Source organism: Tetrao urogallus (genome assembly GCF_951394365.1).
Source record: "Tetrao urogallus genome assembly, chromosome: 7".
Lineage (NCBI taxonomy): Eukaryota > Metazoa > Chordata > Aves > Galliformes > Phasianidae > Tetrao > Tetrao urogallus.
In genome coordinates, this window is record NC_136820.1 from 51,403,530 (window position 1) to 51,431,447 (window position 27,918).

Below are 27,918 nucleotides of genomic sequence, written 5' to 3' on the forward strand. Positions count from 1 at the left end.
GGGGCAGATTCTGCTGGAATGCTTCGGTGTTCCTCACCGCCCGGCTGCCTCTGCATCAAGTCATTGCAAGCCCAAAGTGCTGGGTGTAATGCTGGGTGCAGTGCTGGGAGCAGTGCTGGGTGCTGGGTGCTGGGTGCTGGGAGCAGTGCTGGGTGCTGGGTGCTGGGTGCTGGGAGCAGTGGTGGGTGCTGGGAGCAGTGCTGAGAGCAGTGCTGAGAGCAGTGCTGGGTGCTGGGTGCTGGGATCAGTGCTGGGAGCAGTGCTGGCTGATGGGTGCAGTGCTGGGTGCGTTGCTGGGAGCAGTGCTGGGTGCAGTGCTGGGTGCTGGGTGCAGTGCTGGGTGCTGGGAGCAGTGCTGAGAGCAGTGCTGGGTGCTGGGTGCAGTGCTGGGTGCTGGGAGCTGTGCTGGGTGCAGTGCTGAGAGCAGTACTGGGTGCTGGGTGCTGGGAGCAGTGCTGGGAGCAGTGCTGGCTGATGGGTGCAGTGCTGGGTGCTGGGAGCAGTGCTGAGAGCAGTGCTGGGTGCTGGGTGCAGTGCTGGGTGCTGGGAGCTGTGCTGGGTGCAGTGCTGAGAGCAGTGCTGGGTGCTGGGTGCTGGGAGCAGTGCTGGGTGCAGTGCTGAGAGCAGTGCTGGGTGCTGGGTGCTGGGAGCCGTGCTGGGAGCAGTGGTTGCTGATGGGTGCATTGCTGGGAGCAGTGCTGGGTGCAGTGCCACCCCGTGATGGAGGCTCTGGGGCAGTGCCTGTGCTGCTGCACAGAGCAGAGCATCACTGGGAGTGGGAGCACGGGGTCCCAGGAGTTCCTCTGTGCAGGACCTTTGTTCCTCCCAGCAGCACCTTAAGGGTTATTTGTAGTCTAAGAGTAAAGCGCAGATCAGAGATTGAATTTGTTTGTAATTAATACTTTTCATCATGAATCATGTATAAAATAGTGCAAATTCATATTTATATTACAAATATGCACTATAGCATTCAGGTGGTGACACCTCCTGCATGTTTACCCACTCCCTTCAGCAGGAAGATGAGTCCCGAATGCGAAGCAGAGCCGCTGCCCTCAGCGTTGTGCTGCCAGGACCTGCGGGGCCAGATGGGAGCAGGGAGCTGCAGGAAGATGCAGGGCTGAGCCCTGTGTGTGCCCTGTGCTGCAGGCACTGGGATACCACGTTCCCACAAGGTGTAACTGCTCTCTCTCCCGTTGTTATTTATTTTTGAGAGGGAGCTGAGGCAGAGATGAAGGCAGACCTGTCAGAGGCGCCTGCCAGCCGTGCCCCCAGCTCAGAGCCCAGGAGCTGCTGTTTCTCCCCAGGAACTTGGCCTCGTTTAGCCCTGCTGAGCTGCTGTGGGTGCTCAGTCCCCTGCTGGGCACTCAGAGCAGGAGGCACTTTGTTAGCAGCTCTTACTGACAAGTATTGGTGCAGGTGATGTGAGCAGGGAGTTCTGCAGCAGCAGCCAATGGTTGACCAAAGGTTGGCTAAAGGTTTACCAGCAGTTGACCAGTGATTGACTGCAGGCTGACTGTGAGCCAGCAGTGTGTGCTGGTGGCCAAGAAGGACCCTGGAATGCAGTGCAGAGTGTGACCAGCAAGGTGAGGGAGGTGATCCCCCCCTGCGTCCTGCCCTAGGGGGGACACGGCTGGAGCAGTGCACCCAGTGCTGGGCTGCCCAGGTCCAGGCAGATGGGAACTGCTGGAGGAACTCAGTGGAGGATGCGGAGATGGTGGGGCCTGGAGCAGCTCCTGGTGGGGCCTGGGAGAGCCCTGGGCTGCGTGTGTGGAGGAGAGAAGGCTGAGGGACCTGAGCGGTGCTCCGTGCAGTTGTCCCACCTGTGCAGTGGGGATAATTGTGCACAGCCGCATCCCGGCGATGCGCTGAGCAGTGCAGTGCTCAGCCACCACCGCAGGGCGCTGTCGTGTCCAGGGCTGTTGTCACAACGTGCCACACCGTGGGTCGGTGGCATTCACAGCACGGCGTCACGCTGCATCCTCGCATCACAGCGTGGCGTTACGTCTCTGCGGTCAGGCTGTGGGCTCCCTGCGGCCTTAGGTGGGCAGCCGGATGGTTTTGGCAGACCGAGGCTGGGCTGGTGGGAGGAAGGTGATGCTTTCTGCTCCCAGTGAAGTAAAGCAGAGGTGTGTGGGGGGATGCACTGACCAGTGCTGCATTCCAGGACACGCTTTGGCGCAGCAGCGGAGGGCTGTAAGGAAGGAAGGCGCACTGGGCTGCTCAGCAGCTCTCCCAGGCTCTGCATGAATGTGCAGAGTTGTTCCTGTGTTGTGCCAATGGCAGCGTGCAGCAGCAGGCAGGGGTGAGGCAGGGCTGTACAGGGGTTCAGCATTGCTGGGCACAGCAGCTCCTGCCACTGGGCTGAGTCCTTTCATGAGCCTCTTCGTTCTCCAGTTTCAGCATGCAAAACAGCAGAGCTTTCAGCATCCAGGCTGTGTGTTGCCCCTGCAGCAGCCACACTGCTTTGCACCCTGCAGCACCCACACTGCACTGCACCCTGCAGCACCCACACTGCTTTGCACCCTGCAGCACCCACACTGCTTTGCACCCTGCAGCACCCACACTGCACTGCACCCTGCAGCACCCACACTGCTTTGCACCCTGCAGCACCCACACTGCTTTGCACCCTGCAGCACCCACACTGCGTTGCACCCTGCAGCACACACACTGCATTGCACCCTGCAGCACCCACACTGCATTGCAGCCCCTGCAGCACCCACACTGCACTGCACCCTGCAGCACCCACACTGCGTTGCACCCTGCAGCACCCACACTGCGTTGCACCCTGCAGCACCCACACTGCTTTGTGCCTGCAGTGCCTGCACTGCAACGTGCCTCGCACAACCTGCTGTTCTCCAAGGGGAGAGCAGAGATTGATTTGCTCCCGCCCGACAGTACGATCATTGACCCTAATTAGAGACAATTACTGGGACTTGATACACTTGCTGCTTGCTAAAACACTAAAGGAGCAGAGCAGTGCATGGCAGGGCTGAGCAGGGAAGGCAGCTTTGGGGGGGGTGAGGAGGAGAGGACGGATTGTGGCTGTGCTGGGCAGTGCTGGGGGAGGCAGATGGGCGCAGGGCAGCACACGGCTGAGGCTGCTGTGCTGAGCATCTGGCTGTGGGCACCTGCAAAAATGAAGAGATGTAATTAGCGGCCACCTGTGAAAACGTGGCTCTGAATTATTTGCCCGTGCTGCCAAGGAAGCTGGGAAATGGGGCAGCTGATATCTTCCAGAGGGGGCTGAGGGCCCTTCTGCACTGCTCCTTCTCAGAGCGGCTGCAGGGCAGGTCGGGGCCGTGCAGCTCACGGGATGGGAGCTCCCTCTGCTGCACCCCATGTGGGTCAGAGCTGTTGCTGGGGCTCTGCCTGCAGCCTCGGGCTGCACTGATGCTGTGTGTTCTGCAGGGCTGCTCTCACTCCGTGCACTGCAGCGTCCCCAGCTCAGCTGTGCTGCTGGCGGTCAGTGCAGACAGTGATGCACAGCACTGCAGCCTTAATGCCGTGCTTGGCAGCCCCCATCCCGGCTGTGCTGATCTCTTTTGGGCTTTCAGCTGCACGGTACCTTTTGGTTTTGCATTTTAGGCAGTGTTGCTCATACATATATTTTCTGTAGCTCATGATTTCAGGTTTCCACAGGGACTGAGTGTCACCTACGGTCACACTAGCAGAGCAGAAGGCAGGTTGAAAATCATTTCTTCATCACCCACTCCCTGCTCCTGCTTTCCAGCACTTTGGCTGTGCGTCTCAGAAATGGTTCCTAAACATTGTGCTGTGATGTGATGGAGAACGAATGATGCTGTGACAGTGATACCCACAGGAGGAGCCACGCAGTGGGAATGGTGCCGTCCTGAACCCGCTGCGCTGAGGCACAGCTCTGCACTGCAGAGATGCTGTGCTCCCTCTGAGCAGAGACCTCAGAGCTGGAGAGCAGCAGCTCAGGCACAGGTAACCCCGATGTGGTGCTGCTGCTCAGGCAGAGGAGAGCTGAGAGCAGAAATAGGGAGCTTCAAACACGCATAGACAGCATAGATGCACACGTGCTCAAAAATACATATCTGAGCCAATTTCACAGGGCTGAAAGCAATTAGAGCCAGATCTTTGGGGAAAAAGAAACAGGAGAAAGTGTGGAGCGTAATTAGGAGTGATGAAAGGAGCATTTGACTGGATAGCAAAAAGTCAAAATCAAAAGAGAGGCTGCGCTACTTAAAGGTATGAATCTGGGTTAGAGGAGACGTGAACTGCTCACTCCCTCCGTCCGGATCACAGCCGATGCACAGGAGCAGAGCAAGGAGAACCAGGCTGTGTGCTGCTGGCCCCGTTCATGCAGCTGTATCATCTGTCATCGAGTCATAGAACGCCTGGGTTGAAAAGGACCTCAGAGACCATCCGGTTTCAACCCCCTGCTGTGGGCAGGATCGCCAAGCAGCGGCACAGGCCGCCCAGAGCCTGTGTGTGTGTGTATGAATGCAGCCTCCTCTGAGCAGCCTGGCCTGGGGCGGCCACGTGCTGCCCTGTCCTGCAGGGAAAGCCCTCTCTGCTCCTCTCTCGTGCTACTTTACTTAAGGAATGGATAAACCCCACCTGTGCTTCCTCCTCCCTGCACAGCCCAGCATCGCCCAGCTCCGCTGGTGCAGGAGCACACGGCGCCGTTACCACAAGGGGCTGCAGCAGGGTACAGACAGCAAAAAGTTCTTTTCGAGTTTATTAGGAACTAATGAATCCTAACACAGCGCTGCTTCATTACTACGTGGAAATAATACAGCGGTTAATAAAGAAAGGAACCACGTGTTCAGTAAACACTTCTGTTTGGTGTCTGGGAAGAGGAGAGATGATGTATCTTAGCACAGAATGATGAATTCTTCATATTCCAGCTGTAATTAGAAGCAAATTAAACAGCAGGTAGGAGATTTAGACGTGTTGGAATCAGCGAGTGTGAATTATTTAATTCGGGAATTTTGGAAGCCTTTCTCAGCTGTCTGGTGACTGCAGTTTGGGGCTGGGAGGACTTGGGGGGCTCAGGGGATGTCCTGTGATTGCAGAACGTGCTGTGCTGGGAGAGGTGTGGGGAGCTCTGTTGGTGTGGGTGTAGCAGAAGAAAGGGGCTGAGGTTTTTCCAACGCTGTTTGCAAGTACCAAGAGAGGAGCAAAACTGATAACAGCGAGCGTCTTATCAGATAGATGTATAGCAAGGTCCAGTGGCGGCTGAGGAGGGGGGGTTCAGACTGGAAATAAGCAGCACAGCTCCCACCGCCACTGCAGCCCTGGGGCTGCTCTGCTGGGAGGAGAGCCTGATTGCTGGGGCTGCTCCTCCTGGAGCCAGGCAGGCTCAGGGGGCTCCACCGTGGCCACAGAGCCCTGCAGGAGCTGTAAGGGCACAGAGCTGCGCTCTGCTTGGCGCTGGGGCGGCATGCGGCGCTGGCACAAACTGCAGCCCAGGAGCTGCCTGCACACAGCTCTGCGTGGGGACATCGGCTGCGGGCCCTCCTCCTTGGGGAGCTCCCACCCCGCTGTGCTCTGGGTGGCCTTGCTGGGTTGGGGAGACCAGAGGGACCCCGAGGGCCCCATCCTCAGCCACACTGCGGGTCTGTGATCCGGCTTTGCCTTGGTGCTCGGGAGTGGGCATCAGCCGTGCTGGTAGGGGCAGAACTGATGTGCCACAGCTTCATCAGCGCTGGTCGGATCAGTGCACTGTCAGAGGGAAGCAGTCCTTTCCACAGTGATGCTGTCAGAGATGGCTGCAGTGTTAATGCTCTGAAATGCGACCACGAATCCATCTGCTGCGTGGTGTTGCAGTGCTGTGGGCTGTGAGCACTGCTGAGGTCACACCAACGCGTTGATGTGAAATTCTTTACTTTTGAATTCTGAGCAAACAGGAATGGGAAAAGCTCTGCTGATGGGCTGTGGGGGGGGCAGGGAGAGGTCAGTCCTGGGGGACTGTGCTCAGAGAGGCAGGCAGTGCATTACATGCGGCTTTCTGTTTACCTTCTGCTTTGCCTAATGTACAGGGATCCTGTAGCAGCTCGTGGTGTCATGTCTGGGAGGAGGGGGTCCTCTGCTGGACCAACCTACCCATCCCCAGGACAAGAGGAGTGTGTGCAGGGCTCAGGCAGCTCCACAGGGACCCAGGATTTGGGTGCTCTGTGTGGTCACGCTGCTGGTGGGGCAGTGCCTGCAGGGAGCTGGTGCTCCAGCTGTGCATTGGGCAGACCTGGGCCACTGCACGGCCATCAGGAGGCTGCCCTCTGCTGCAGGACTTCCCCAGGCAGTGTTCTGTGCTGTTTGCCTTCTCCGCTCCCTGCTGTGCATTGCACACGTGCTGCCAACGCAGTATGGCGCAGGTCAGCCTGCACTGGCTGAGATGGGGATCCCACCGCCTTCCCTCCCACCTCACCCCATCCCATCCTGTCCCACCCCGTCCCATCTCGTCCTGTCCCACTCTGTCCCACTCCATGTCGTCCCCTCCCAGGACCCATCCCCTCTCAGTCCCAGGGGTGTCCCCTGCTCCGGTGGCAGCGGGCTCCCTCCCACCAGGAGCAGAGAGGAGATGGATGCGGCAGTCAAGAGCGGAGCGCCAGCTAATTACCCTTCCGAGTGTGTCTTGTAAATTAAGGGCTAATTAGAGGCAAAGTCAGTGTCATGGTTTTACACGTGTTTCTGTGGTGCTGAACAAGGCAGGGAGGGGGAGCGCACGGCAGTGGGGCTGAGGGCTTTGAGCAGTGGCACAGCACTGGGGCTGTGGGTCTGCAGTACCTGGCCCCATGGCTCTGCCGGGGCCTGGCCCCACAGCTGGTGCTCGGGGCTGCAGGACCTGATCCCGTGGCTGCAAGGGGGGAGACACTCAGGCTGGCTCCCATTCTACTCGTGCCCTGGCCACCAGGTACAGCCACTGCTCTCTGTAATGGAAATCTGGGCTTCTGGAACTGAGATCCCAGCACTCCGCAGCCACAGGCAGCACTCAAACATTGGTGACATTTGGATCACATTTTGCATTTTTGGGGGGGAATGGTGGGGACAGAGCTGTAACTTCATGCACAGACCCTGGCGGTGCACTGGGGGGGATGCAGCCATGGGGCACCGGAGAGCAGAACGCAGCTGACCTCACAGCATGTGGCAGCAGGGGAGGTGTGGGGCTGTGTGTGCAGTGCCGGTGTGGTCGGTCCCCCCCAGCAGAGTCGTCCCCCCCAGACTCACCGCTGGCGGCACTCAGCAGCAGGAGCAGCTCCGTGTGTTTGCGTGGGGAGCTGGGGCTGTTCCCGTAATCCAGAAACATTTGACCCATTTCACATCAAAGCGATCTCATCTTCTTCGGCTGCTTCTGTTCCCCAGAACTTTCCTCCGTGGCTTCCAAGCTCCCAGGGATGCAGCTCAGGGGGTCCCAGCGGGGGCAGAGGCCTTCCCCCTGCACGTCCCCATGACATCCTCCATGGTGTTTCCGCTCGCCCTGTGCTCTGTGCTGGGGCACACAGGCGGTGGAACTGCGTGAGGATGGGCGCCGGGGCTGCTGGCGGTGCCTGCTGGTGCAGGTGCTTGTAGTCGTGGTGGGGACCGGGAGCAGATCGCAGAGCGCGGAACCGGGCCGAAGGGGGGCTGCGTGCCGGCACCCCCAGCCGTGCCGCGCTGGGCACCCGGCTGCCCGGTGCCGTGTGAGGACCTGCAGGAGAGGAGGGCCGGAGCAGCCCTGGTGCCGGGCACCTGCACACACGTGGCACGGGGCTCCGGCTCTGCCCCAGGCGGCCCTCGGCTCGCGCTGACCCGGCGGCTCTCTTGCAGGCGCCCCACATTCCAGCAGCAGCACCTCCCTGCACTCGGAGCGCTCCGTCAGCGGCATCAACCTGGTGGGCTTCAGCTCCAAGCCCGACGGCATGCACCAGCGCTCCTACTCTGTCTCCAGCGCCGATCAGTGGAGCGAGGCCGTGGCGCTGCCCGGCGCCTGCCCCAACCCCGGTGAGTGGCACTGCGGCCCCGCGGGGCTGCGGGAGGTTCTGTGGGGTGGGCCCCAGCGAGGGTCAGCGCGCACCAGGGGCAGCGCAGGCTGCTCTTAGCGCCCGCCCCGCTGCGGGCTTTGGGGCAGAGGAACCCAAAGTGGCCATTCCACCTCTGTGTGCGCACGGCGGCTCCCCCCGCGCCCGCTCGCTCCACGACGTTTCAGGACAGTTGAGTGAATTAAAATAATTCATACATTTCCCAACGTAGCCACTTTGCCGAATTGGAAAATAAATGCTTTTGTGCTGCATTCATCACTCCTTCGTTCCTGGCTCTGCCGCCGCACTAAAAAAGCAGTTAAATGCACATCAAGAGTGGAGGAGCCATTTCCATGCCTGCTCGCCCCTTGTAGTTCTCATTAGCGCGGCAGCCGCCCCCCCGCGCGGTCCCAGGGGCTTTCGCAGTTTAAAGAGAGCCTCTTTATGATCATTACCGGAGTCCGACTGTGCGGGCGCCATTTGCAGCTGAGGAGGCTCCTCATTTGTAACTGTGAAAAACTATCAATTTCAGCGCGCCTGATGCAGCGGCTCCATCATTGGCCCCATCAGCTCCCTGCTGGAAGCGAATTAATCAGACTGTTACTGCTGATGGGGCAGCGCGGCGACGGCAGCGGAAGGGCGCAGCTCTGAGCAGTAATGTGCCACGGCCCCCCCAGCCCGAGCCCCGGACGCGGAGCAGCCGTGCTGCTTTGGGGATGCTCTGGGCACTGCCCTGTACGGCTTGGCCCCGCAAGGCTGCTCCGCGGGGAGAGGGTCTCTGCTCAGAGCCAAAGGCCTGAGCACCCGCTCCGAGAGATCGTAGAGCCGTGGAGTCACGTAGGACACGTGGAAGGGACGCCCCTGGCTGGGTGCCCCCGCCTGCAGGCTGCCTAGGGCCCATCCGTGGCCTTGGGCACCTCTGGGAATGGAGCACCCGCATTGCTGAGCGGCACTGCTGGGGCCTCCCTGCAGAGTTTCCTCCCTACATCCGACCTACATCTCCCCTCTTAGTTTAAAGCCGTTCCCCCTTGTCCCCTCTCACGTGCACCTTGGTGAGCTCCTCAGGAGGGCTGCACAGCTGGCACAGACATTGCCCCAGCGCTGCTGGTGTTTGGCCTTCATGGCTCACAGGCACCCGGCTGGTCTGGGGGAAGCACCCAGGAGCATCCCCACTTGTGCGTGTAGAGGGGTTCCATGATGAGATGGGGGTTTGGAGACCCACGGGTGGGTTGGAAGAGCTCAATGCTGAGTAATAGGAAAAACTCTCCCTCTCTCTGGAGGGAGCATTCCCACTCCTGCCCCCTCCCCATCCCACCAGGACCCTGCAAGCCCCCAGCTCCAGTTCTGTACCAGTGATTGCAGGGCAGTGCAGAGAGCGTGGGCTGGGTGATGGCTGCTGTGCAGCGAGGGCACGGGGTCAGTGCAGGCTGCAGGTACCCCGCAGCCCCGAGGTATGGCACAGCACAGGGGTGCGGGAACAGGCAGGCAGCACAGGGGGGTGCACCACTGTCCCTCACGTGGGAAAGCTCGGATCCCTGCAGTGCTGGGCTGGGGGGTGGGAGGCACCTCACACCTCCTGCAGGCACCGTCCTGCCAAACAGCAGAGGTAATTTATATCCATAAAGTGGGATCTGATTTTATTAGATTTATCTCTCTCAATTGCCAAGGGTGAGCTATTTCCCCGTGGATTAATAGCAGGGGAAACGCCCGCTCGTGTGTGTCAGATCCAGCAGGAGCCAGGCACGGCAGAGCTGTGCCACCACGTCCCATCCCGGCCATGCACACATGCAGCTCAGTGGGCAGCTCCGTGCTGCTGAGCGCCGCTCTGGGCCACCAGGACCGCTCACCCCCCCGTGCCAGCAGCCCTGGGGCTGCGCTCGGTGCTCGCCGGGACGCCCCGAGGGCTGCAGCACCGTGCTGGGCAGCGGGGCCGGAGCGGTGCTGTGGGCACACAGAGGCAGGAGCACATTTCGGAGAGGGTTAACCGTGCAGCGAGGGCTCCTGCGCCTCGTTGCCTTCCCCGGAGTCTGCATTTTTATGCTGATTGGAAGCCTGCGCTGTGTGTGCTGCTGAAATTGAATGTCAGGCTTTTGATTTTGTTGCTGGTCTCTAATGAAATTTGACATTTAATGGTGAGTGCAGCGGCAGCGTGTGTGTGTGTGATCGGAGCTTGATTAGCGCGCTCTAATTGACAGTAATTAGGCAGCTCCCTGATTGTTTCTAATTCTGCTATTAATTGTAAGGAACAGTATGATTGAGGATAAATTTGGTGCGTTGCTGCTGGGGATGCAGCTTCTTCAGCTCCATATCGGGAGCCTATGGAGACCATTGCGCTCAGTTCCTGAGCTTGGCAACCCCTTGCCTCGTCTGCAGGCCGTGCAGGGTGCGGTGCTGCAGAGGTGCAGGGCTGTGGGCTGCACATGGCAGCGTGCTGCTCCGTCCCTTCCGAACGCAGGCATTGCCCTGCACGGTGCCTGTGCGTGTCCCATCCATCCAAGTGCTGGCAGCGACCCTCGGCAGCCCCCGAAGGGAGTCCCCGTGCCCAGAGTGACCCCATGTAAGGACCCACACAGGCCCCCACATGGAGACCCATGCAGCATAGGGACCCACGCGGAGACCCCCTGGCCCCGGACCGTCCCAGCGCTGAGCAGCGCAGTTCCTGCTCCGTCTGCAGGTCGGGGCCGTGCAGCTGCGGCCAGGCAGAGCGCCGCGCGCCTCCCGCTGTACATCATCTTCTCTCTCTTTGTCCGTAGCCAACGGCACTGCCGATTCCCTCAGCTCCAGCCCCAACATCTCCACCGCCGCCAGCCCCAAGCTGGAGCCGCCCCCGTCGCCGCATGCCAACAGGAAGAAGCACCGCAGGAAAAAGAGCACGGGGACGACGCGGCCCGACGGCCCCAGCACGGCGGCTGAAGGTAGGCAGCCTCTGCTCCGCGGCGCGGGGACACCGGGGCACGGGGTGCTCCTGCCCAACTCATTGGTGCCTCTTCAGGGAGCCGTCACCCCTGGACCTGCCCGTGGTGTCCCACCTGCGGTGCAGCAGGACTGCCGGCGTGCTGCTGTGTGCAGTTAGTGGTAGTGGTAATTATGGGCTGTACCAGCAGGGCCGGGGGCGCACGTAGGCGTGCAGAAGGTGTGCAGACGCTCTCTACCATAGGAGCTCGTATCCGCGCGCTTGTAAATCTGCCGCACTTGCACCGTTTGAAGGCCTCGCCCTCAAGGTGAGGGTCTTTGGAGGTGTTCATCTGCTGCAGGGGAGCACAGTGTGACGGAGCGGGCAGCGTGCTGCCGGGCACTGCGGGTGTCTGTGCCTCTGAAGCAGAGCCTGAGCTGTGCGGGGCTGTGTGAAGGCTGCCCACGTCAGCAGGCGCAGCTCAGTGCAGCACAGTTGTAGGGGCTGAACCCGTGGTTGGCCTCTGCAAAGTGCTGTGCTCAGGCGCTGATACTGGGCGTCATCTGAGGTTTCCGTGTCCTGCAGCCAGCAGTGAGCTTCTGCAGGAAACAAACTAAGGATGGAGTTCAGGTGGCTGAAGAAGGGAGCTAAGAACAGGATCAGAGCAGATGCCGGCTGTAACACGAGGTGCAGTGCAGTCTGTCCTGCGCCATGGCCGTGCTGCTGTCCTGCCCCATCCCAGGGCAGCTGCAGCCCTCGGCTGTACCTGCTGTGCCTGAGCAGCTCTTTGTCGTTCCTCCCTCGGGAAGCATCCTGGTGTAGGTCTGCAGGGGGATTCAGCAGCTCTGGTTCAGTCCGTATGCAGTTGATCTACACCTGAATGACACCACGTTTGGGAAGGACTTTCCCTTAATGTTTGATTCCGGTACCTCGAGCGTCATTCGGGTCTGTGATGTGCACTGGGCGTCTCATGGCAAGCAAGAAAGTATTGCTGTACGTTCATCATGTTAGACCAGTGCGTGCTTAGCTGTGATGGGTGGTGATTATTGGACACTTCACTGCCCTTCCCCACATCTGCAGCGCTCCCAGCACCGTGGCAGGGAGAGGCACATTGTCCACGTGTGACCTGTGGGCTGAGTGCAGCAGTTCTGTACCTGTGCATGGGTGTAAGCAGGCAGTGCTGTGACCCACCCAGTGACTGACACTGCAGGAGGGCTTGGAGACACTGCAGCGTTGTAGGGAAGATCTCAAAGTGGCACTGGGGCTGATGGCTTTGTTTGTGGTATGGATGTGAAAGGTTTCGGCTCTCCAGGAAGAAGGGTGGGAGGTGCAGGGCTGAAGGGCTGCTGTTATCAGTGCTCACGGAGCGGTCCGGCCCTGGAGTGCAACGCAGATGGTTGTGGCACAGGAAGGTGCAGAGGCAAAGATCTGAAGCTGTGCGAAATTGAGTACAGTTAGTGGAGAGAGTAATTAAAAATGAGCACGCTTTGACGAGCCAGCAGTGTGGACCAGCAGCTGCTCAGAGCTTCACAATTACATGAACTCCTCCAGGAGATGCATTGGTCCCACAGCTCTCTGCTCTCTGCCCCCAGTGGATGCACAGCTGCTGTCACCCCAGTCTGTGCATCTCAGCCCGTCCCATCCTCTGCCGTCTCATAGGAAGCTTTGCAGACGTGTGCCCACCCTCATCTCTCACTGTTGGCAGTGTCCTGGAGAGGTGGAGTGTGGGAATAGCACGTGGTGCGGTGCCATGCAGTGTATGAGGGCACCAAGTACCCCTTGCTGCCCCCTCCCCTGCTCCCTGCCCACAGTGCTGTGCTGTGCAGTGGTACCCAGCCCTGCTTCGGGCCGATGGAATTAATGCAGAAGCCTGGCAGCTGTTGGAATAACGTCATTTTCTCCTGCTTCACATTCATCAACATGGAACGTCGTTTGCCAGGGAGGTATCAGCTACCTGCCTTTGTCACGGCGCAGACCCGGCACACGGCTGTGGCTCCTGCCTGCAGCCCCTGGCACCAGGCAGAGCATGCTGCTCCTGCAGCCGGGCTGCGTGCAGCTCCAGGGGCTGTGAGCAGCGCTCACCCGTGGCTCCAGCTCTGTCCTTTGCGGTTATCCACCCTGGGGATGGCTCTGGGAAGTGCTCCATACATCTCTGCTCCATACGAATGGCAGAGCCAAGGAGTCCTTTTCATGGAAGCACAGCATGGCTGGGTTGGAAGGGACATTGCGGCCCTCCCTGCTGGCATGGGGCCGAAGCATCCGCCCTGCAGCACAGGGCCCATCCCCAGGACCTGCAGCCCTGGAAGTGGTTGGGGCAGGGCTGGGGTCTGTGTGCTGGGCTGCAGCCACGGCCGGCTCACTGTGTGGTCATCTGCATCAGAAGCCAAACGAGCAGCGAGCGAACCAGAGTAATGAATGAGCCTCTGTGTGAGGTCCCATGCCCATGTCCTGGTGTCTGCACTCGGTTCTGGTGGTGAACCTGGGGCTCAGCACTGCCCCACGTAGTGGGTATGGCTGTGGCTGATGTCATGGACAGTGTCCGTAGGGCTGATTCTTCACTGCTTCTTTATTATCTGCTTTTGCACATTTACCAGCAGTACTTTCACAGCTGGATCTCCCGAGCTCTTTGCTTTCACACAGCCAACGCAGCGAAAGTGTAAAACTGCTGTGCGGAGTGGGGCTGCAGTGCTCTGCATCTGAGCCGGCGTCCCCCAGTGCCGCTCCTGCTGGGAGCAGACACGAGGGGGCACGGGGGCAGCGCAGAGGATGGTTCCACAAGCAGTGCCGCTGCACAGGACCTGGCAGAGCCCATTGTGAGGCCCTGCAGGCGGGTGCAAGCAGCAGGGAAGAGCCAGGAGCTGCAGCCGCCCCAACCTGTGTGCACCAGGCACGCAGCTCAGGTGAGCATCCTGGGAAAGTTGGTGAGGTCTGGGGATAAATTGCCATCGGTTTATCTCATTTAGGAGGTAATCAGAGCCGGGGACGTGCAGAGCAATTGAATCTTAGTTGTTCTGAAGTATCATAAATCAAACGAGCTGTTGCTTTTTTACATGGGCGCATGTTAAAGAGAGCGCCGTGTCAGGCTGCTAGGGAGCATCAGCAAACTCTGGCAGGCGTGCTGTTGGGCTGCCGGGCTGTCACTGCGCAGCGCAGCGCTGCACGGGCTGCAGGAGCACCGTGCTGCTCTGTGACGGCGTGGCACTGCATGGCACCCTGCTGGGTGCTGGTGTCGGGCCGCGGGCGCCACGGGGACACAGAGTGCCGTGGGCAGCAGTGCCATCCCCACAGCCGAGCCCCGTGCCCCCCGGTGCCCTGCCGTGGCTCCGCTTGGTGGCGGCGGCGCGGGGCCGAGAGTCAGAGCAGCACCTTCGTGACGCTCCCTGCACCAGCATCCCCGCGGCTGCCAGAGCTCCGGGGATAATGAACTTCTCATGTGCTTAAAGAGTGATGCAGGGTGCATGGCGAGAAGCTGACAGCCCCTTAATGTGCTGCTCAGCGGCGGCCAAACGACGCGGTTTTGTCTTTGTTTTTTAGTTTTAAAACCCATGGGAAATTGATGGCCAGTAAAGAGTTGTGTTGGGGCGCGGTGCGTGATTAATGCCAACTGTCAGCGGCTGTCGGGGCCGACGGCAGAGAGCTGCAAGCACGAGGCTGAGCTGCAAGCGTGGGGCTGAGCTGTGAGCACAGGGCTGAGCTGTGAGCATGGGGCTGAGCTGTGAGCATGGGGCTGAGCTTTGAGCACAGGGCTGAGCTGTGAGCACAGGGCTGAGCTTTGAGCACAAGGCTGAGCTGTGAGCACAGGGCTGAGCTTTGAGCACAGGGCTGAGCTGTGAGCACAGGGCTGAGCTGTGAGCATGGGGCTGAGCTGTGAGCACAGGGCTGAGCTGTGAGCATGGGGCTGAGCTGTGAGCATGGGGCTGAGCTTTGAGCACGGGGCTGAGCTTTGAGCACAAGGCTGAGCTGTGAGCACAAGGCTGAGCTTTGAGCACAGGGCTGAGCTGTGAGCACGGGGCTGAGCCATGCACACTGCACTGCTGGATCTCAGTGCGATGCTCAGCCCCCGCCTGCCCCACGCAGCACAGTATGTGCATGGCATCGCCCTGTCGGTGCCCCTCAGCCCCGCATGCTGCCTGCGTGCCTTGCACATGCACACAGATTGACAGCCCCAGTCCATGGGGACCTCAGTGCCCTTCCCTGCATCCCTCAGGAGCGTCGCCCAGTCCTGGCTGCGCCTGCTCAGCTGCCTTCGTTGTCCTTCCCCACTATGCACGCTTACACGTGTGCACAGGCATTTGGTGCCCCAGGATGGATGCTCTTAACCCAGCTGAGTTTGCACATCTCTGTGGATGTCGCTGCCCAGCCCCACTGCCCACAGCCCCACACAGCCCTTGGGCAGGGCAGGGCAGGGCATGGCAGAAGGTGCCGGCTCAGCGTGGGGCCATGGAGGACTGTGGCTCAGGGCCGGGAGCGCTGCAGGGTCTCCATAGCAATGTTCTGCAGCTCTCCTGGCGGCTCGTCACTGTGGAGGGGGCCCGTCCCCGTTGCACTAATACAGGTTAGGAATATTGGGTTTAATGATCTGCAAAATGAGGAGGCAGCGAGCTGACATTTACGAATGGTGCTGCATCCTTCTCTTCCCAGACGCCTGCTAATTTGTTGATATCCCAAACACCTCATAATGATGTGGTACAGTGGCAGCTTGCAAACAAGCATCCCGGGGCTGGGGACCCGGCTGCCCGCTCCTGGGCACTGCGGGAGCTCAGCAGCAGAGCTGTGGGCTGGGGACCCCCTGGGGGGCACAGCCCAGGGGAGCTGTCCTGCAGCAGGGAGTGCAGGACATGGGGGTCCTGCAGGGCTCTGCTGCGCTCTGCTGTTGCGCCGTCGCGGCGGTGGTGTGAGCCCTCCCCAGCAGGATGGCTCGGTGCGCTCCACCCGGTGCTGAAGCCACCCGAAGGTACCGGTTCTGCTCAGATCCCCGGCTGAGAGCTGAGCAAACAGGCCTTGGCATGAGCTCTGGGATGCCGCTGCTCCCCTTTTTTCTCCCTGTGCTGCTTCTGCCTCAGGTGTCCCTGCTGCAAGGTGGCAGTGCCGTTTCCATGCTCTGCTGGACTGCTTTGCTCTGGGCAGCTCTGCTCTGTGGCTCTGCGGACAGCTGTTTCCTTCCAGGGCTGTGTGTATGGTGGGGCTGGGGATGATTAGTCCCTGAGGGCCCTCAGCGTGCTCAGTGTGGTGATGTGGCCACTTCCCGTGTCCGAGTGCTGCGTGCCCTGCCCCGTCCTGGCACTGTGCGGTGCCCTCGTTAATTTTGCTCTCATTTGGAGCACTCATTGCCGGGCGGCGTTGGAGCAGGGTCGGGGGGTTAACGCCCATTAGCAGAGCTGCATCGTGCCGAGCTCCGCTCAGCAGCTCTTCACAGAGCTCAGTCTTTAAAACATCATCAAAAAATCATCAAGAGGGAGAGAGGCGAGCTCCTTCATTTCCACTGCCCACTAATTCTAATGGAGCTGCGTAATGGACTCCCACCAGCGCCCCGTGGGCCGGGAGAGGGGAGATGATGGGAGATGGGTGCTGCAGCAGCCCTGGGACAGCCCTCCCTGTCCCCCACAGCCATCACTGCCATCCCGCTGCCATCCCACACCTCCCTGCTGCCATCCCACCGCCATCCTGCAGCCTTCCCAAGCCCCTCAGGAGCTCCGTCCCGCAGCGCAGCGCTGCCCCGAGTTGCTGCAGGGCGCAGTGGTGCTTTCCCTTGCAGAAAGGAGCCCGGCATGGAAGCAGAGCAGCCGCCCTTTGTTCGCTCTTGGCGGGCTGTGGGAGCAGCGGCCCTTTGTTCAGCGCTGGGCTGGAATCCATGCGGCACAAAGGAGGGCAGAACTGAGGTCCGGCACAGGGGGGGAGGCTGCGGTGCTGGGGCAGGGCTGTGGGGCTGCAGAATGTCCTCGGGGTGAGAACGTCCCCAGAGCCACAGGGGTGTCACCTGTCTGTCCGGGAGAACACTGAGCTTGGGACCCTGAGCTCAGAGCAGCCCCAGAGGCAGGCGGGCACTGCAGGGCAGGCACATGCTGGTGCAGGGGGGTTTGGGCTGCAGTGGTGCTCAGTGCAGAGGTACTGAGCGGTGAGAGGAAGGAACGGGGCTGTTTTTGAGCTGGTGTTGGCCATCCCTGGGCGTGCACAGTGAATCTCTCAGGGTGAGAGGCAAACTGACTGCAGGGTTTCGTGCTGTGCACTGTCTGAGAGCTGGAGGTAGGGCCGGAGCAGTGCAAAGCATCATTTCACGTTAGGTAAAGGGCAGCACTGAGGAGGGGATGAGCCCAGCAATGAGACTGCTGGCACCCGCTGCCTCCTCCCGTGCTTCCCCACACCTCCAATCTCTGCAGGAGAGGGGCGATGCTGGCAGCTTTCCCTAGAGGCGTTCCCCCGCTGAGTGCAGGGTGCAGGGCATGGAGCAGCATCCCCATCCATGGTAAGGGCAGGCAGCTGGCACTGCACCTGGGACCCTCGTCCTGGGGCTGCTCCATCCTCCCAATGTCTGTTGATGTGGGACCGGGCCCCGCATTCCTGACCCCGTCTGTGCTCCCAACCCCAACAGGTGCTGCTGGGCTCTGTGCAGGGTGCAGCACGGAGCTGGGTGTCTCTGGGTGTTTGACTCTCAGAAGAGGCGTGGGATCCTGAGCTTGTGTGAGGAGCGTGGCACTGCGCCATGGCACAGGGATGACGTTTACCTTCACGTTGTTCGGAGCGAGAGCTGAGCTGTGCAGAGGGAGGCGCAGAGCTGTGAGTGGTGGTCCTCCAAAGAAAGCGTGGGCCTGCAAGGGGGACACAGCTGTCCCTCCCCACGGAGCCTTCCCTCGGCAGCAGACCAGTGGGGCACGTGTGTGGGCACAGCACGTCCAGCCCACAAAGCTCTCCAGCAGCTCGCTGTCCCCGCAGTGGGTCTGTGGGCTCTGGCCAGCAGCTCCCAACCTCCTGCTGCCCTCCCTGCCTCCCCCAGCTGTGGGGCAGGACCTGCTCACCCCCAGGCGCAGCCCCAAACCGCGCTCTTGGCCCCGCGCTGCCTCCGGAGCCATGCGGTTGACTCTGCTTTTAATAGAGAGCTGGGAAGGCACATTATGGAGATGAGGGTGTTATTTGCATAACGCTAATTAGGTAATTACAAATCATTTTGCTATGAGCTGAAGCGTGTGCTGTGACATAACGTTTATTAGTCATTCCATTCAGGCCCCGCTTAGTTAAGTCATTTACTGCACTAACTACCGGAGTTGGCAATAAAAGGTGGGCGCAGGCGCTGGGCGCACGGCGGGGTGGTGCTGAGCCCTGCCTGCTTGGGACGGCAGTGCAGAGAGCCCAGCAGTGGCCACTTTTTGGGGCCAGCGTTTGGTTGTTTTGGGGCCTTTTCCTTATGTGCAGGGCACTGAGATGTTCAGCCAGGTGCTCTGCATCCCCCTGCTGCAGCTCGATGCAGGGATGCTCCGCACCACCCCTGAGCCCATCCTGCACCCAGAGGGATGGCCGTATCCGACCTCCAGGTGTGTGAGCAGCTGTGGGGCTCCCCAAAAATACCTCTCCAAAGACATGAAGTCAGGAATTGGATCTCGTGTGTTTCACGGCAAGAGAAAGGCTTTGGTAATAGGGTGCCACTTTTGGGACTGCTGCGGGGTGTGGACACTGTGCTGTGTAGGGCAGCCCATGGGGATGATGGGCTGGTGGGAGCTGGTGGGGGCTGCAGGTCCTCAGAGGGGCTGCTACCATTGGCAGCAGCTTTCTCCAGGGACTGGAAGATGTGAGGCACGGAGAGCAGGGCTCCAATAGCTCACAGACCGACAGCATTCGCAGCCCAGGGCAATAGGGAACATGGCTGCAGCTGCTGGTGCATGGCAGAGGCTGTGTGCCCAGATGGAGCTGTGTAGCAGCAGCACTGGGCTGGCTTGGATCCCTGGGTCCTCCCTGTATGCCGTCCCCATGCCTCCCCTGGGGACACCGCTGTCCCTGCCATGCCTGCACCCCACAAGGCACAGCCCTGACAGTGCCACTGCCTTTGTTTTGCAGAGCCAGACGAACCCTTTGAGTTCATCATCGTGTCCCTGACGGGCCAGACGTGGCTCTTTGAGGCCTCAACGTCAGAGGAGCGGGAGCTCTGGGTGCAGGCCATCGAGAGCCAGATCCTGGCCAGCCTGCAGGGCTGTGAGAGCAGCAAGAACAAGGTAAGGGCAGCTGCATGCTGCCTCATCCCTCCTCTTTGGCACCTCTTTGATGCATCCACGCCTGCCCTGGGCTGAATGCATCCTCAGCCCTCTGCTCCCAGTCCTTGTGGCACTCCTTCCTTGCTTTCCCATCACCTCTCTGGGTTCGTTCCCCAGCTCAGCTCCACCCCTTGGGGAGCCCTATTCCTCCTGGCCCCCAGCCCTGCCCCTCAGCTTCCTCCAGATCTGTCTGGTGTTCAGGAACCCTGCACTGTTCGCCCCTGCAGCACGGCACTGGGGCTCCCAATGGCTCCGGGGTGGTGACCCTGGGGGTGGTGACCCAGAGGACGCTGTGGGACCACCTGAGATTGCTATTGTTGTATTGCTGGTGTTGTTGCAGGCACGGCTGGGCAGCCAGGGAGATGCGCAGGCCATGCAGGCAGTGCGCACTGCGCGGGGTAACAGCTTCTGCGTGGACTGCGATGCGCCCAGTAAGGAACACCGTGCTGGGGGGCGGGAGGGGTGGGCAGGGGCAGCCACCACCTCCTTGACCACAGGGGGATTTGTGCTGAGGGGCTGCTCTGTCCCCTCCTTGGGGAGCCAGTCGTTAGGGGATGGAAGGGCCTTGCGGGATTGACCCCTATGCCCTGCTGGTCCTGGAGGTCCTTGCTTCTGTGCCACTGGGATGCCTGGGAGGGTCTGTGGGGTGACGGGAGGGGAACAGGCTGATGTGCCCATGCTGGCTGTGCCCCTCTGATGACACCTCCTGCAGATCCTGACTGGGCGAGCCTGAACCTGGGTGCCCTGATGTGCATCGAGTGCTCTGGGATCCACCGCAACCTGGGCACGCACCTCTCCCGCGTGCGCTCGCTGGACTTGGACGACTGGCCTGGAGAGCTGCTCACCCTCATGGCCGCCATCGGCAACGCGTTGGCCAACGCCGTCTGGGAGGGTGCTGTGGAGGGATACCCCAAACCCACCCCCGAGAGCAGCCGGTAAGGGGACGGGCTCTGCAGGGACAGAGCTCACAGCTGCACCGCGACGTCCAGTGGGGAGGTTGGGAGCAATCAGCAGAGGATGGGCAGAGAGCCGCAGCTGTGCCAGGGTCTGCCTGCTCTTGGGATGTCAACAGCATCACAGAATCATAGAATCATGGAGTGATTTGGGTTGGAAGGGACCTTCAAGGTCATCTAGTCCCAACCCCCTGCTATAGGCAGGGACACCTCCTGCTAGATCAGATTGCTTGAAGCTCCATCTGTCCTGGCCTTGACTGCTTCCAGGGAGGGGCATCCACAACCTCACTGGGCAACCTGTGCCAGTGTCTCACCACCCTCACAGTACTGAATTTCTCCTAATATCTAGTCTAAATCTACCCTCTTCCAGTTTAGGACATTTCCCCTGGTGCTGCCACTACCTGCCCATATAAAATGTCCCTTTCCTGTAGGCCCCTGCAGGTACTGCAGGGCTGCTGTGAGGTCTCCTCAGAGTCTTCTCTTCGCTGAAGAGACCCGGCTCTTCTAGCCTGTCCTTGTAGGGGAGCTGCTCCCTCTGATCATCTCCATGACCTCCTCTGGACCTGCTCCAACAGCTCCATGTCCTTCTTGTGTTGGGGGCTCCAGAACTGGGCACAGTGCTCACAGAACACAATACTCACTGGACGCAGTGATCACAATCATGCAGTGGTTGGAGTTGAAGGGACCTCTAAAGGCCGTGTAGCCCAGCTCCCCGCAGTGCACAGGGACACCCGCAGCTCCATCAGGTGCTCAGAGCCCTGTCCTCTGACCCACAGCGTTTCCAGGAGCGGGGCACCCACCACATCTCTGGGCAAACCATGCCAACGCCTCATTGGAAACAACTTCTTCCTTATTTCCAGTCTACATCTCCCCTCCTTTTGTTTGAAACCATTTCCCCTTGTCCTGTCACTCAACTCTGAAAGGGGAGATGGCAGCAGGACGAGGGAAATGGTTTGGAGCTGAGGGAGGGCAGCTGGAGGTTGGATGTCAGGGGAAGTTGTGTGCTGTGAGAGCGGTGAGGGGCTGGAACAGCTGCCCAGAGAGGCTGTGATGCCCCGTCCATCCCTGGAGGTGTTGGAGGCCAGGTTGGATGGGGCCCTGGGCAGCCTGGGCTGCTGTGAAATGGGGAGGTTGGTGGCCCTGCATTGGTGGCGGGTTGGAGCTTCGTGATCCTTGGGGTCCCTTCCAACCCAACCGTTCTGTGATTCTGTGATTCTGTCACAGCAGACCCTGCTAAAATCTGTCCCGTTCTTAGTGTCCGTTTAGGAAACAAAGGGCCGCTCCTTCCCAGCAGGGCTGTCCCACCCATCAGGACCCAGCAGGGCTCATGGCCGCACACTGGCTGCTGGAGCCCAGCTGGCTGCGGGGCAGAAGGGGTTAACAGACACTTGGCAGCGCCTGCGGGTCTCAGGGGTGCGTCCCTTTCAGGCCCTTGTCTGTCCCTATCGGAGCGCCTCCGCTGTCACTCATCCCAACAAGAGCCCATTCTGCCCTTATCAGCGGATAAGAGCGGGTCAGGGGGCGGCTGCAGTGAGCATGCGCAGCGCGGGGCATTGATGGCCGCCCGCCAGATGCAGATGGATAGAATGGCAGCAGATAGCGGCGGCACGGCGCGCATCGATCCGGCGGCCCCGCAGCCCCAGGCGGGACGGACGCGGCCACAGCCTTTGTTGGCTGCAGGCGAGACGGCAGCAGCGATAACGCTGCCGATAACGCTGCGCGGCACCGAGCCTCCTGCTGCCGGCGGGGTGCGGAGCGGGGCTGGCCGTCCCTGGGCTGGCGCGGTGCGGGCGGGCAGGGGAGCGCGGGGCAGCGCTCCGCAGTGGAGGGGCCCGAAGGATCGCCGTGCAGGATGGGGGCTGTAGCTCGGCGTCAGCACGCGGCCCGCCGCCTGGAGGTGCGGAGCCGCAGGTCGGTACAGACAGGTGCGCGTCGGGAGCGAGGCGATGAGCGCAGAGCCCCGCTGACGGCCGTGCACGTGGCCGCGGTGTCTGCTGCTGACGCACGGGATGCTCGAACGGCGGTGCTGATGCGCCCGCCCCATGGCGCAGCCCAGCCGCGTTGGCACCCGTGTGACGCTGTTCCACCCGCAGGGAGGAGAAGGAGCGCTGGATCCGCGCTAAGTATGAGCAGAAGCTGTTCCTGGCACCGCTGCCGCAGTCGGACATCCCACTGGGGCAGCAGCTGCTGCGGGCGGTGGTGGAGGACGACCTGCGCCTGGTGGTGACACTGCTGGCACACGGCACCAAGGAGGAGGTCAACGAGACCTATGGGGACGGCGATGGGCGCACGGCGCTGCACCTGTCCTGCGCCATGGCCAACGTTGTCTTCACGCAGCTGCTCATCTGGGTAAGGCTGTGATTCAGCACCTGCTCCCCTGGGTTCCCCCCAGCCTGGCAGTAGTGCCCTGGGCGCTGCTCATCTCCCCCCCGGTGCCATGGAGCCGGCCATGTGCCACGGGTGCCACTGACGGCCGCTTTCTCTCCCACGCAGTACGGGGTGGATGTGAAGAGTCGGGATGCCCGGGGTCTGACCCCGCTGGCCTACGCACGGCGTGCGGGCAGCCAGGAGTGCATCGACATCCTGCTGCAGCACGGCTGTCCCGGCGATGGTGCCACGCTGACCCCCAGCCTGCCCCGCCGTAACGCCAACGCCAACAACAACACCTGCGCTGCCGTGCCACCCGAGCTCAGCACCAGCCCCAGCGCCGTGTAGCTCCTCGCAGCGGGGCTCAGGGCTGTTCCCTGCGTGCTCCCCTCTACGGACCCCCGCTCCATCTGTGCTGTGCCCAGGTCCTGGGACCTCTGCGGCTGGAAGGGGCCCAGCGCTGCCTTTGTGCAGAGGATACTCTGGATGGGGACTCGGTACCCCCATTTCATGACCGGTACAGGGGAAGGAGAGACAGTTCCTGTGTGCCCCCATCACACTCACGTGTAGGTAGTGCAGGGCTGGAGGTGGTCCGGGGTGCTGCCCACCCCTGTGCAGAGGTATGGGGAGAACCAGTGCTGCGCCTGTCCCTCTGTCCTCCGTTTGGCCATGAGGTGCCCCGGTGCAGGGGGGCAGCGGGGGGCAGTGGGAGATGAACGCTTCTTCACCGCAGCCCTCTGGCCCTCTCTGCTTCTGGCCAGTATGGGGGTCCCCTCGCTGGTGCTGCCCACACTGATGCCAAGGGAACGTCCTTCCCTGCAGCCCCTGGATGGACCCCTCCACCCCACTGCTTACCAGAGGGGCAGAGGACGCTCTGGGGCCCATCTGTGTCTGTCTGTCTGTGTAGAGTCACTGTCCCATCAGGTTGAAGCCCCACAGCCACGCGCAGTGCCTCCTCCCTGCGGGTCCCACTGCGCCCTGTGGCCGAGCAGGAGGGAGGAGCAGAGTGCCTGCTCTGCTTGGGGCCGTCCTGCAGCTGAGCACCGGGACCCCGAGGCTTCGAGCGCTGACTTGGAACGTCTCCATCACTTGTGTATAAAGTGTACATTGGAAATATTTATATGGACACTCTGTATATAGTGTTTCTTTGCCATGAATTGCCCTGTGTGTGTTACCTGCAGCCAAGGAGATGAAGGCCAATAAAGCACCCACTTCCTGCCAGCGTGTCTCCGCGTGCTGCCCTGGGGCTCCGCGCCGCAATGAGGGCTCTGCTGTGCTCTTGGCACACAGGCAGACCTTCGCCCGGGGAGCTGTGCCACGGCACCGGGGTGGGGTGCAGGATTGTGTGCCCCCCCGGTCCTGTGCGGTACCAAGGGAACGCCTCCCCCCGCTGCAGGCACCCCACTGCAGCCCCCTCCCAGCCCCACTTCTCTCCTCTCGCGGTGGGGCTGCCCCTCTGGAGGCTGCGGGTGAGGAACGTTCCCTTCCTCCGGTGCCGGAACGTTTCCACGTGCGCCCATGTCCCCGTGCTGCCCCTCCTGCGCTGCCCCGCGCTCTGCCGCTCCAAGCCCGGCCCCTCCGCTGCCCCCGCACAGCCGCACGCGCTCCCCGGCCCCGGCCCGGTGCTGGGTTTGGTTAATTTCCTGGCGACTGCATTAGTGGGAATGGAAGCCGAGGGACGGCAGCTCCTCTGGGGCCCATTAATCATCCCCCTCAGACAAGCTGCCTTGATTACAAGTGGCAAGAAATTCATTAGGGCTGCGGCTCTGACAACTTTTATCTGCGCGGCTGGATCTGACTCATTAGGCAGCCAAATTAAAGCCATGATGGGCCCTGATGAAATTCACTGCTTGTTTATCTTGTGCGATCTGATACATCTGCCCATACATCATCTCCCGTGCGGGATCCCGCCCGGCCCAGCCCCGGCACCTCCCTTCCCATCCCGCCCTGCCCCGGTCCTGCCGTGCCCTCGACGCAGGGCTCTGCTGGCACGGCCCCAGCCGTGGGCACGGCCCCACGTTCAGCCCCCAGCGTTGGCTCCGGGGTCAGCGCTGCGCCCGTGCCCGCGGGCCATGTGAGGATGCAGCCCTGAGCAGCCCCCAGAGCACCCGCGGCACTGCGGCCGGCTCCCGTGGCAGTGACGCCCAAGCCGGTGTCCCGCTGGCGGTGGCACTGCCACCCCGACTCCCTGCTGCTGCCCTCATCCTGGGAGCCGGCGGCTGCCCCGTGCCGGCAGTGACGTGGTGTGGCAGAGCCCAGACAAGGGACAGAAGCCCTTTTCCCAGCTCGTGTGGGCAGTTTGGCCGCGGTGGGCAGCGAGCACTGCGGGGCAGCAGCAGGGGACCTGCAGCTGAAGCTGCCTGTGGTCTGAAGCAGGGAGGCACAGCCCTTTATGGAGGCAGGAGATGCCCCATTGCCACCCGCCTGCTGTCGCCCTGCAATGCTGTCCCGTCCTCAACGCAGATCCTATGAGCTGTCCCCATGCAGCTGTCACTGCAGAGCTCCCGGGTGCCCGTGTGCCCAGCTGTGCAGCGTGGCAGTTGTCAGAGCTCGGGAGGGCAGGGTGACAGGGCTGTTTCACAACGGGGCTGTGCCCCACGGCTTCTGCAGGCACTCCAGTAGCATCCTGCCCTGCAGCTTGGCGATGCTTTGGGATGCGTGGGGGCTGGAGATGGAGTTCTGGGGAGTGGCACAGCTGCCCCAGCAGAAAATACAGGTGCCCTACATCCCCACTACTGACACCAAGCAGCTGCAGAGCACCTGCACTGCACTGACTGTGGTGAGGTACCATTCAGGCTGCACTGCTGGGCTGTGGGAGCACATCTCAGCATGGCCAGGTCTGCCCCGGGGCACTAGGAGCACCCTTGGGATCTCCGTAACGCACTGAGCTGTGCAGGACAGATAGCTGCAGTGCCAGCACACACCCAATGCAGCCCTTCTCCAGGAGGTTTGCCCCAGCAGTCCTGCAGGTGTCAACAAACTACTCTGTGCAGATGCACACCACAAGGACCGGCACAACACGTAAGCATCTGGGAAGGGCCCAGAGCACACCGGTGCCTCTGATATGGGGCTGGGGGCTGAGCAGATCCTTGGTGGGTCCTGCGCCCTCCCAGCAGTGCCTGAATGAACTGGGGGGGAGGACGCGTGGTGCAGGGAAGGCAGAGCAATGCAAAGCATGCAACCAGCATGAGGGACAGCTGAGTAGAGCTGTGCAATGCAGGGTCTGCATGGAGCTCCAAGGTGGGGAACGTGGGACTGTGACTACGGGTACAGAGGGGCAGCACTGAGGGATGGTGGAGCTGGAGCTGTGGGCAGCATGGGGCTGGGGGGTGAGGCTGTGAACCAGGTGGAGGAGCTGAGGCTATGGGCAGCCTTGGCGTTCTGCTGCTGAGGTCATCGTGGCCAAGCCTGCTACCAACCCTCCCTACACCTGCATTTGGAGCTGTGCTGGTGCTGTGGTTGTGGCTGTGGAGGCACTGCAGGTGGTCAGAGCTCCTGACCCTTCCTATGTGCCAGTCCAGCGGGAAAAGGCTGGACGTGGCTCTGGGCAGCCTGGTCTGGTGGTTGGTGACCCTTCCCACAGCAGGGAGGTTGAAACTAGATGATCTCTGAGGTCCTTTTCAACCCAGGCCATCCTATGATTCTATGGATTCTACTCTATTGTTCCTGTCCTGCCCATGTGCAGCCAGAGCCCTTCTCCCCATGGGGGTAGAGGCTTTCTGCATAGCAGGGCTCTTGCAGTGGTGACGCTCACCTCACAGTGTAATTCACCTCAAGGGGTCAGAACCTGCACCAACCACCACTGCAGAGCTCTGGAAATCACAGCACAGCATTCCCTGCTGGGAGCCTCCAGCAGCTCCACTGCACGGCTCCTGCAGAGCCCAGGCAGGGCACAGCAGTGCACTGTGTGCCAGCAGCTCTCCGTGCAGCCCCACTGGTGGAATGTGCTGTGATCCACAAGTGTTGTACTGAAAGCCCTGTCCTGACAGGAGGCCAATAAGCATCCCATCTGATGCAATCATTGCCTTTTTCCTAATTCTTCAAGAATCATTTTCCAAATAAATGAGTGAGCGGGTCTGCGCAGAAAGAATTCCCCGGTAAAAGATGAAACTGACAACTGAGGGCAAAAAAAAGTCTTGTGTATATATATATAAATACATGCATGTATACATATATGCATGTTGGTGTATACACAGTGTCTGTACACCCACGTCTGTATCTCCTTATACCCTGTGTGTGTTGTTTGGGTGCCCGCTTGAGAGTTCCTCCCCATAGCTACACCAGGGCACCACGCACGAGCTGATACATGGGAAACTCCAACTAGACAGATGGAAAACAAATTCCCAGGAAGGCTTTCGGACCCTGGGATGGGTTCCCAATGACGCTGTGGGATGGGCACCCTTGGAGATGCATGGGGTCGGCTGGACTCATTCCTCAGCATCCTCCCCAGACAGACAGCTTCGAGCAGTGCTGGAGCAGAGACCCCCACAGGTTTCCTCCTGTCCGCACGGCTCCGTCACAGCAGGGCTGTCCTTCCTGCCTGTGTTTTTGGTGCTCTCCTCCCCCTCCAGCCTGAATGGTGCAGCACCTGCAGCTCTGACTCGTGGAGCACCCTCTGCCCCAGCGGCTCTTCTGCTGGGATGTGCTGGAGCCACATTATGCAGCACAGGCAGTGCCATGCACTGCCTTCGCTGGAGTGCTGCAGTGTTTTTCTTGGTGCTGTGCAGCAGGGAGGAAATGCCTTGCAATGCCCACAGGGAGCTCAGCTCTGCACTGTGTGAGGGGCACCGTGCTGCTCTGCAGCTCTCAGTGCTCCTGGTGAAGCGCTGAGTCTGTCCCTTCCATCAGCACCAAAGTGCTGCCCCTCTGCAGCATTTTTAGTTCTATTGACATCAGTGTGTGTAGGGTTGCACTGTGTAACGGTTCTCAGACTGTCAACAATAAAAAGGCAAAAAACAAATAACTTTCAAGCAGCTGGAAGCTCCAGTTGGCTGCCAGCAGTCCCTGAGCAAAGTGCAGCCACAGCAGCAGTGCTGTGCGTGCCCATGGCAGTGGTGGAGGTGGGGAGATGGGATGAGAATGCAATGAACTGATGGGACTCACCAAACTGCAGCATCAGCTGCAGGAAATGCCAGGTGAAAAAAGGGGGTTCTCCGACGCTGTAAAATGCATTTCAATACCTTCCAGTGGCTCCCAGCACTGCTGCTGTGTGTGTCCCAGAGCAGGGGGCTGTGCCGCAGGGTTACAGTGGCAGCGCTCACACCCCACACGTGCACACATTTACGTAACACAGCACTGCTCATTGCTGCACGTTTTCTTGTGCTCCTCCACTGCTGCTCCCATCCTCGCTTGGCCCAGGCCCTGCGCAGGAGCTGCTGCAAGTTCTGCAGGTGGCATTTGTCCCTTTCTGCAGCCGCGTAAGGCTGGTAAGTTTGTGTTCTGAGCCTCAGCCCAAACCGGACCTAAGAAGAGAGAAGATACCTGGCCACAGCTCTCAGGTG

The 27,918-nt window shown here is 60.8% G+C and overlaps 1 protein-coding gene across 1 annotated transcript in view; it reads left to right on the forward strand.

The window, feature by feature from the left end:
• Positions 1–22,765, forward strand: part of AGAP3 (ArfGAP with GTPase domain, ankyrin repeat and PH domain 3) — a gene marked incomplete at both ends in the record, with an annotated part of 93,183 nt that extends 70,418 nt beyond the window's left edge. Inside the window, 7 exons of the mRNA XM_079538398.1 lie at positions 7,774–7,947; positions 10,718–10,879; positions 18,904–19,058; positions 19,438–19,528; positions 19,810–20,032; positions 22,144–22,399; positions 22,544–22,765. Coding sequence (XP_079394524.1) covers positions 7,774–7,947; positions 10,718–10,879; positions 18,904–19,058; positions 19,438–19,528; positions 19,810–20,032; positions 22,144–22,399; positions 22,544–22,765 — 1,283 coding nt within the window. The remainder of the gene's footprint in view (positions 1–7,773; positions 7,948–10,717; positions 10,880–18,903; positions 19,059–19,437; positions 19,529–19,809; positions 20,033–22,143; positions 22,400–22,543) is intronic.
• Positions 22,766–27,918: the final 5,153 nt, after the last annotated feature.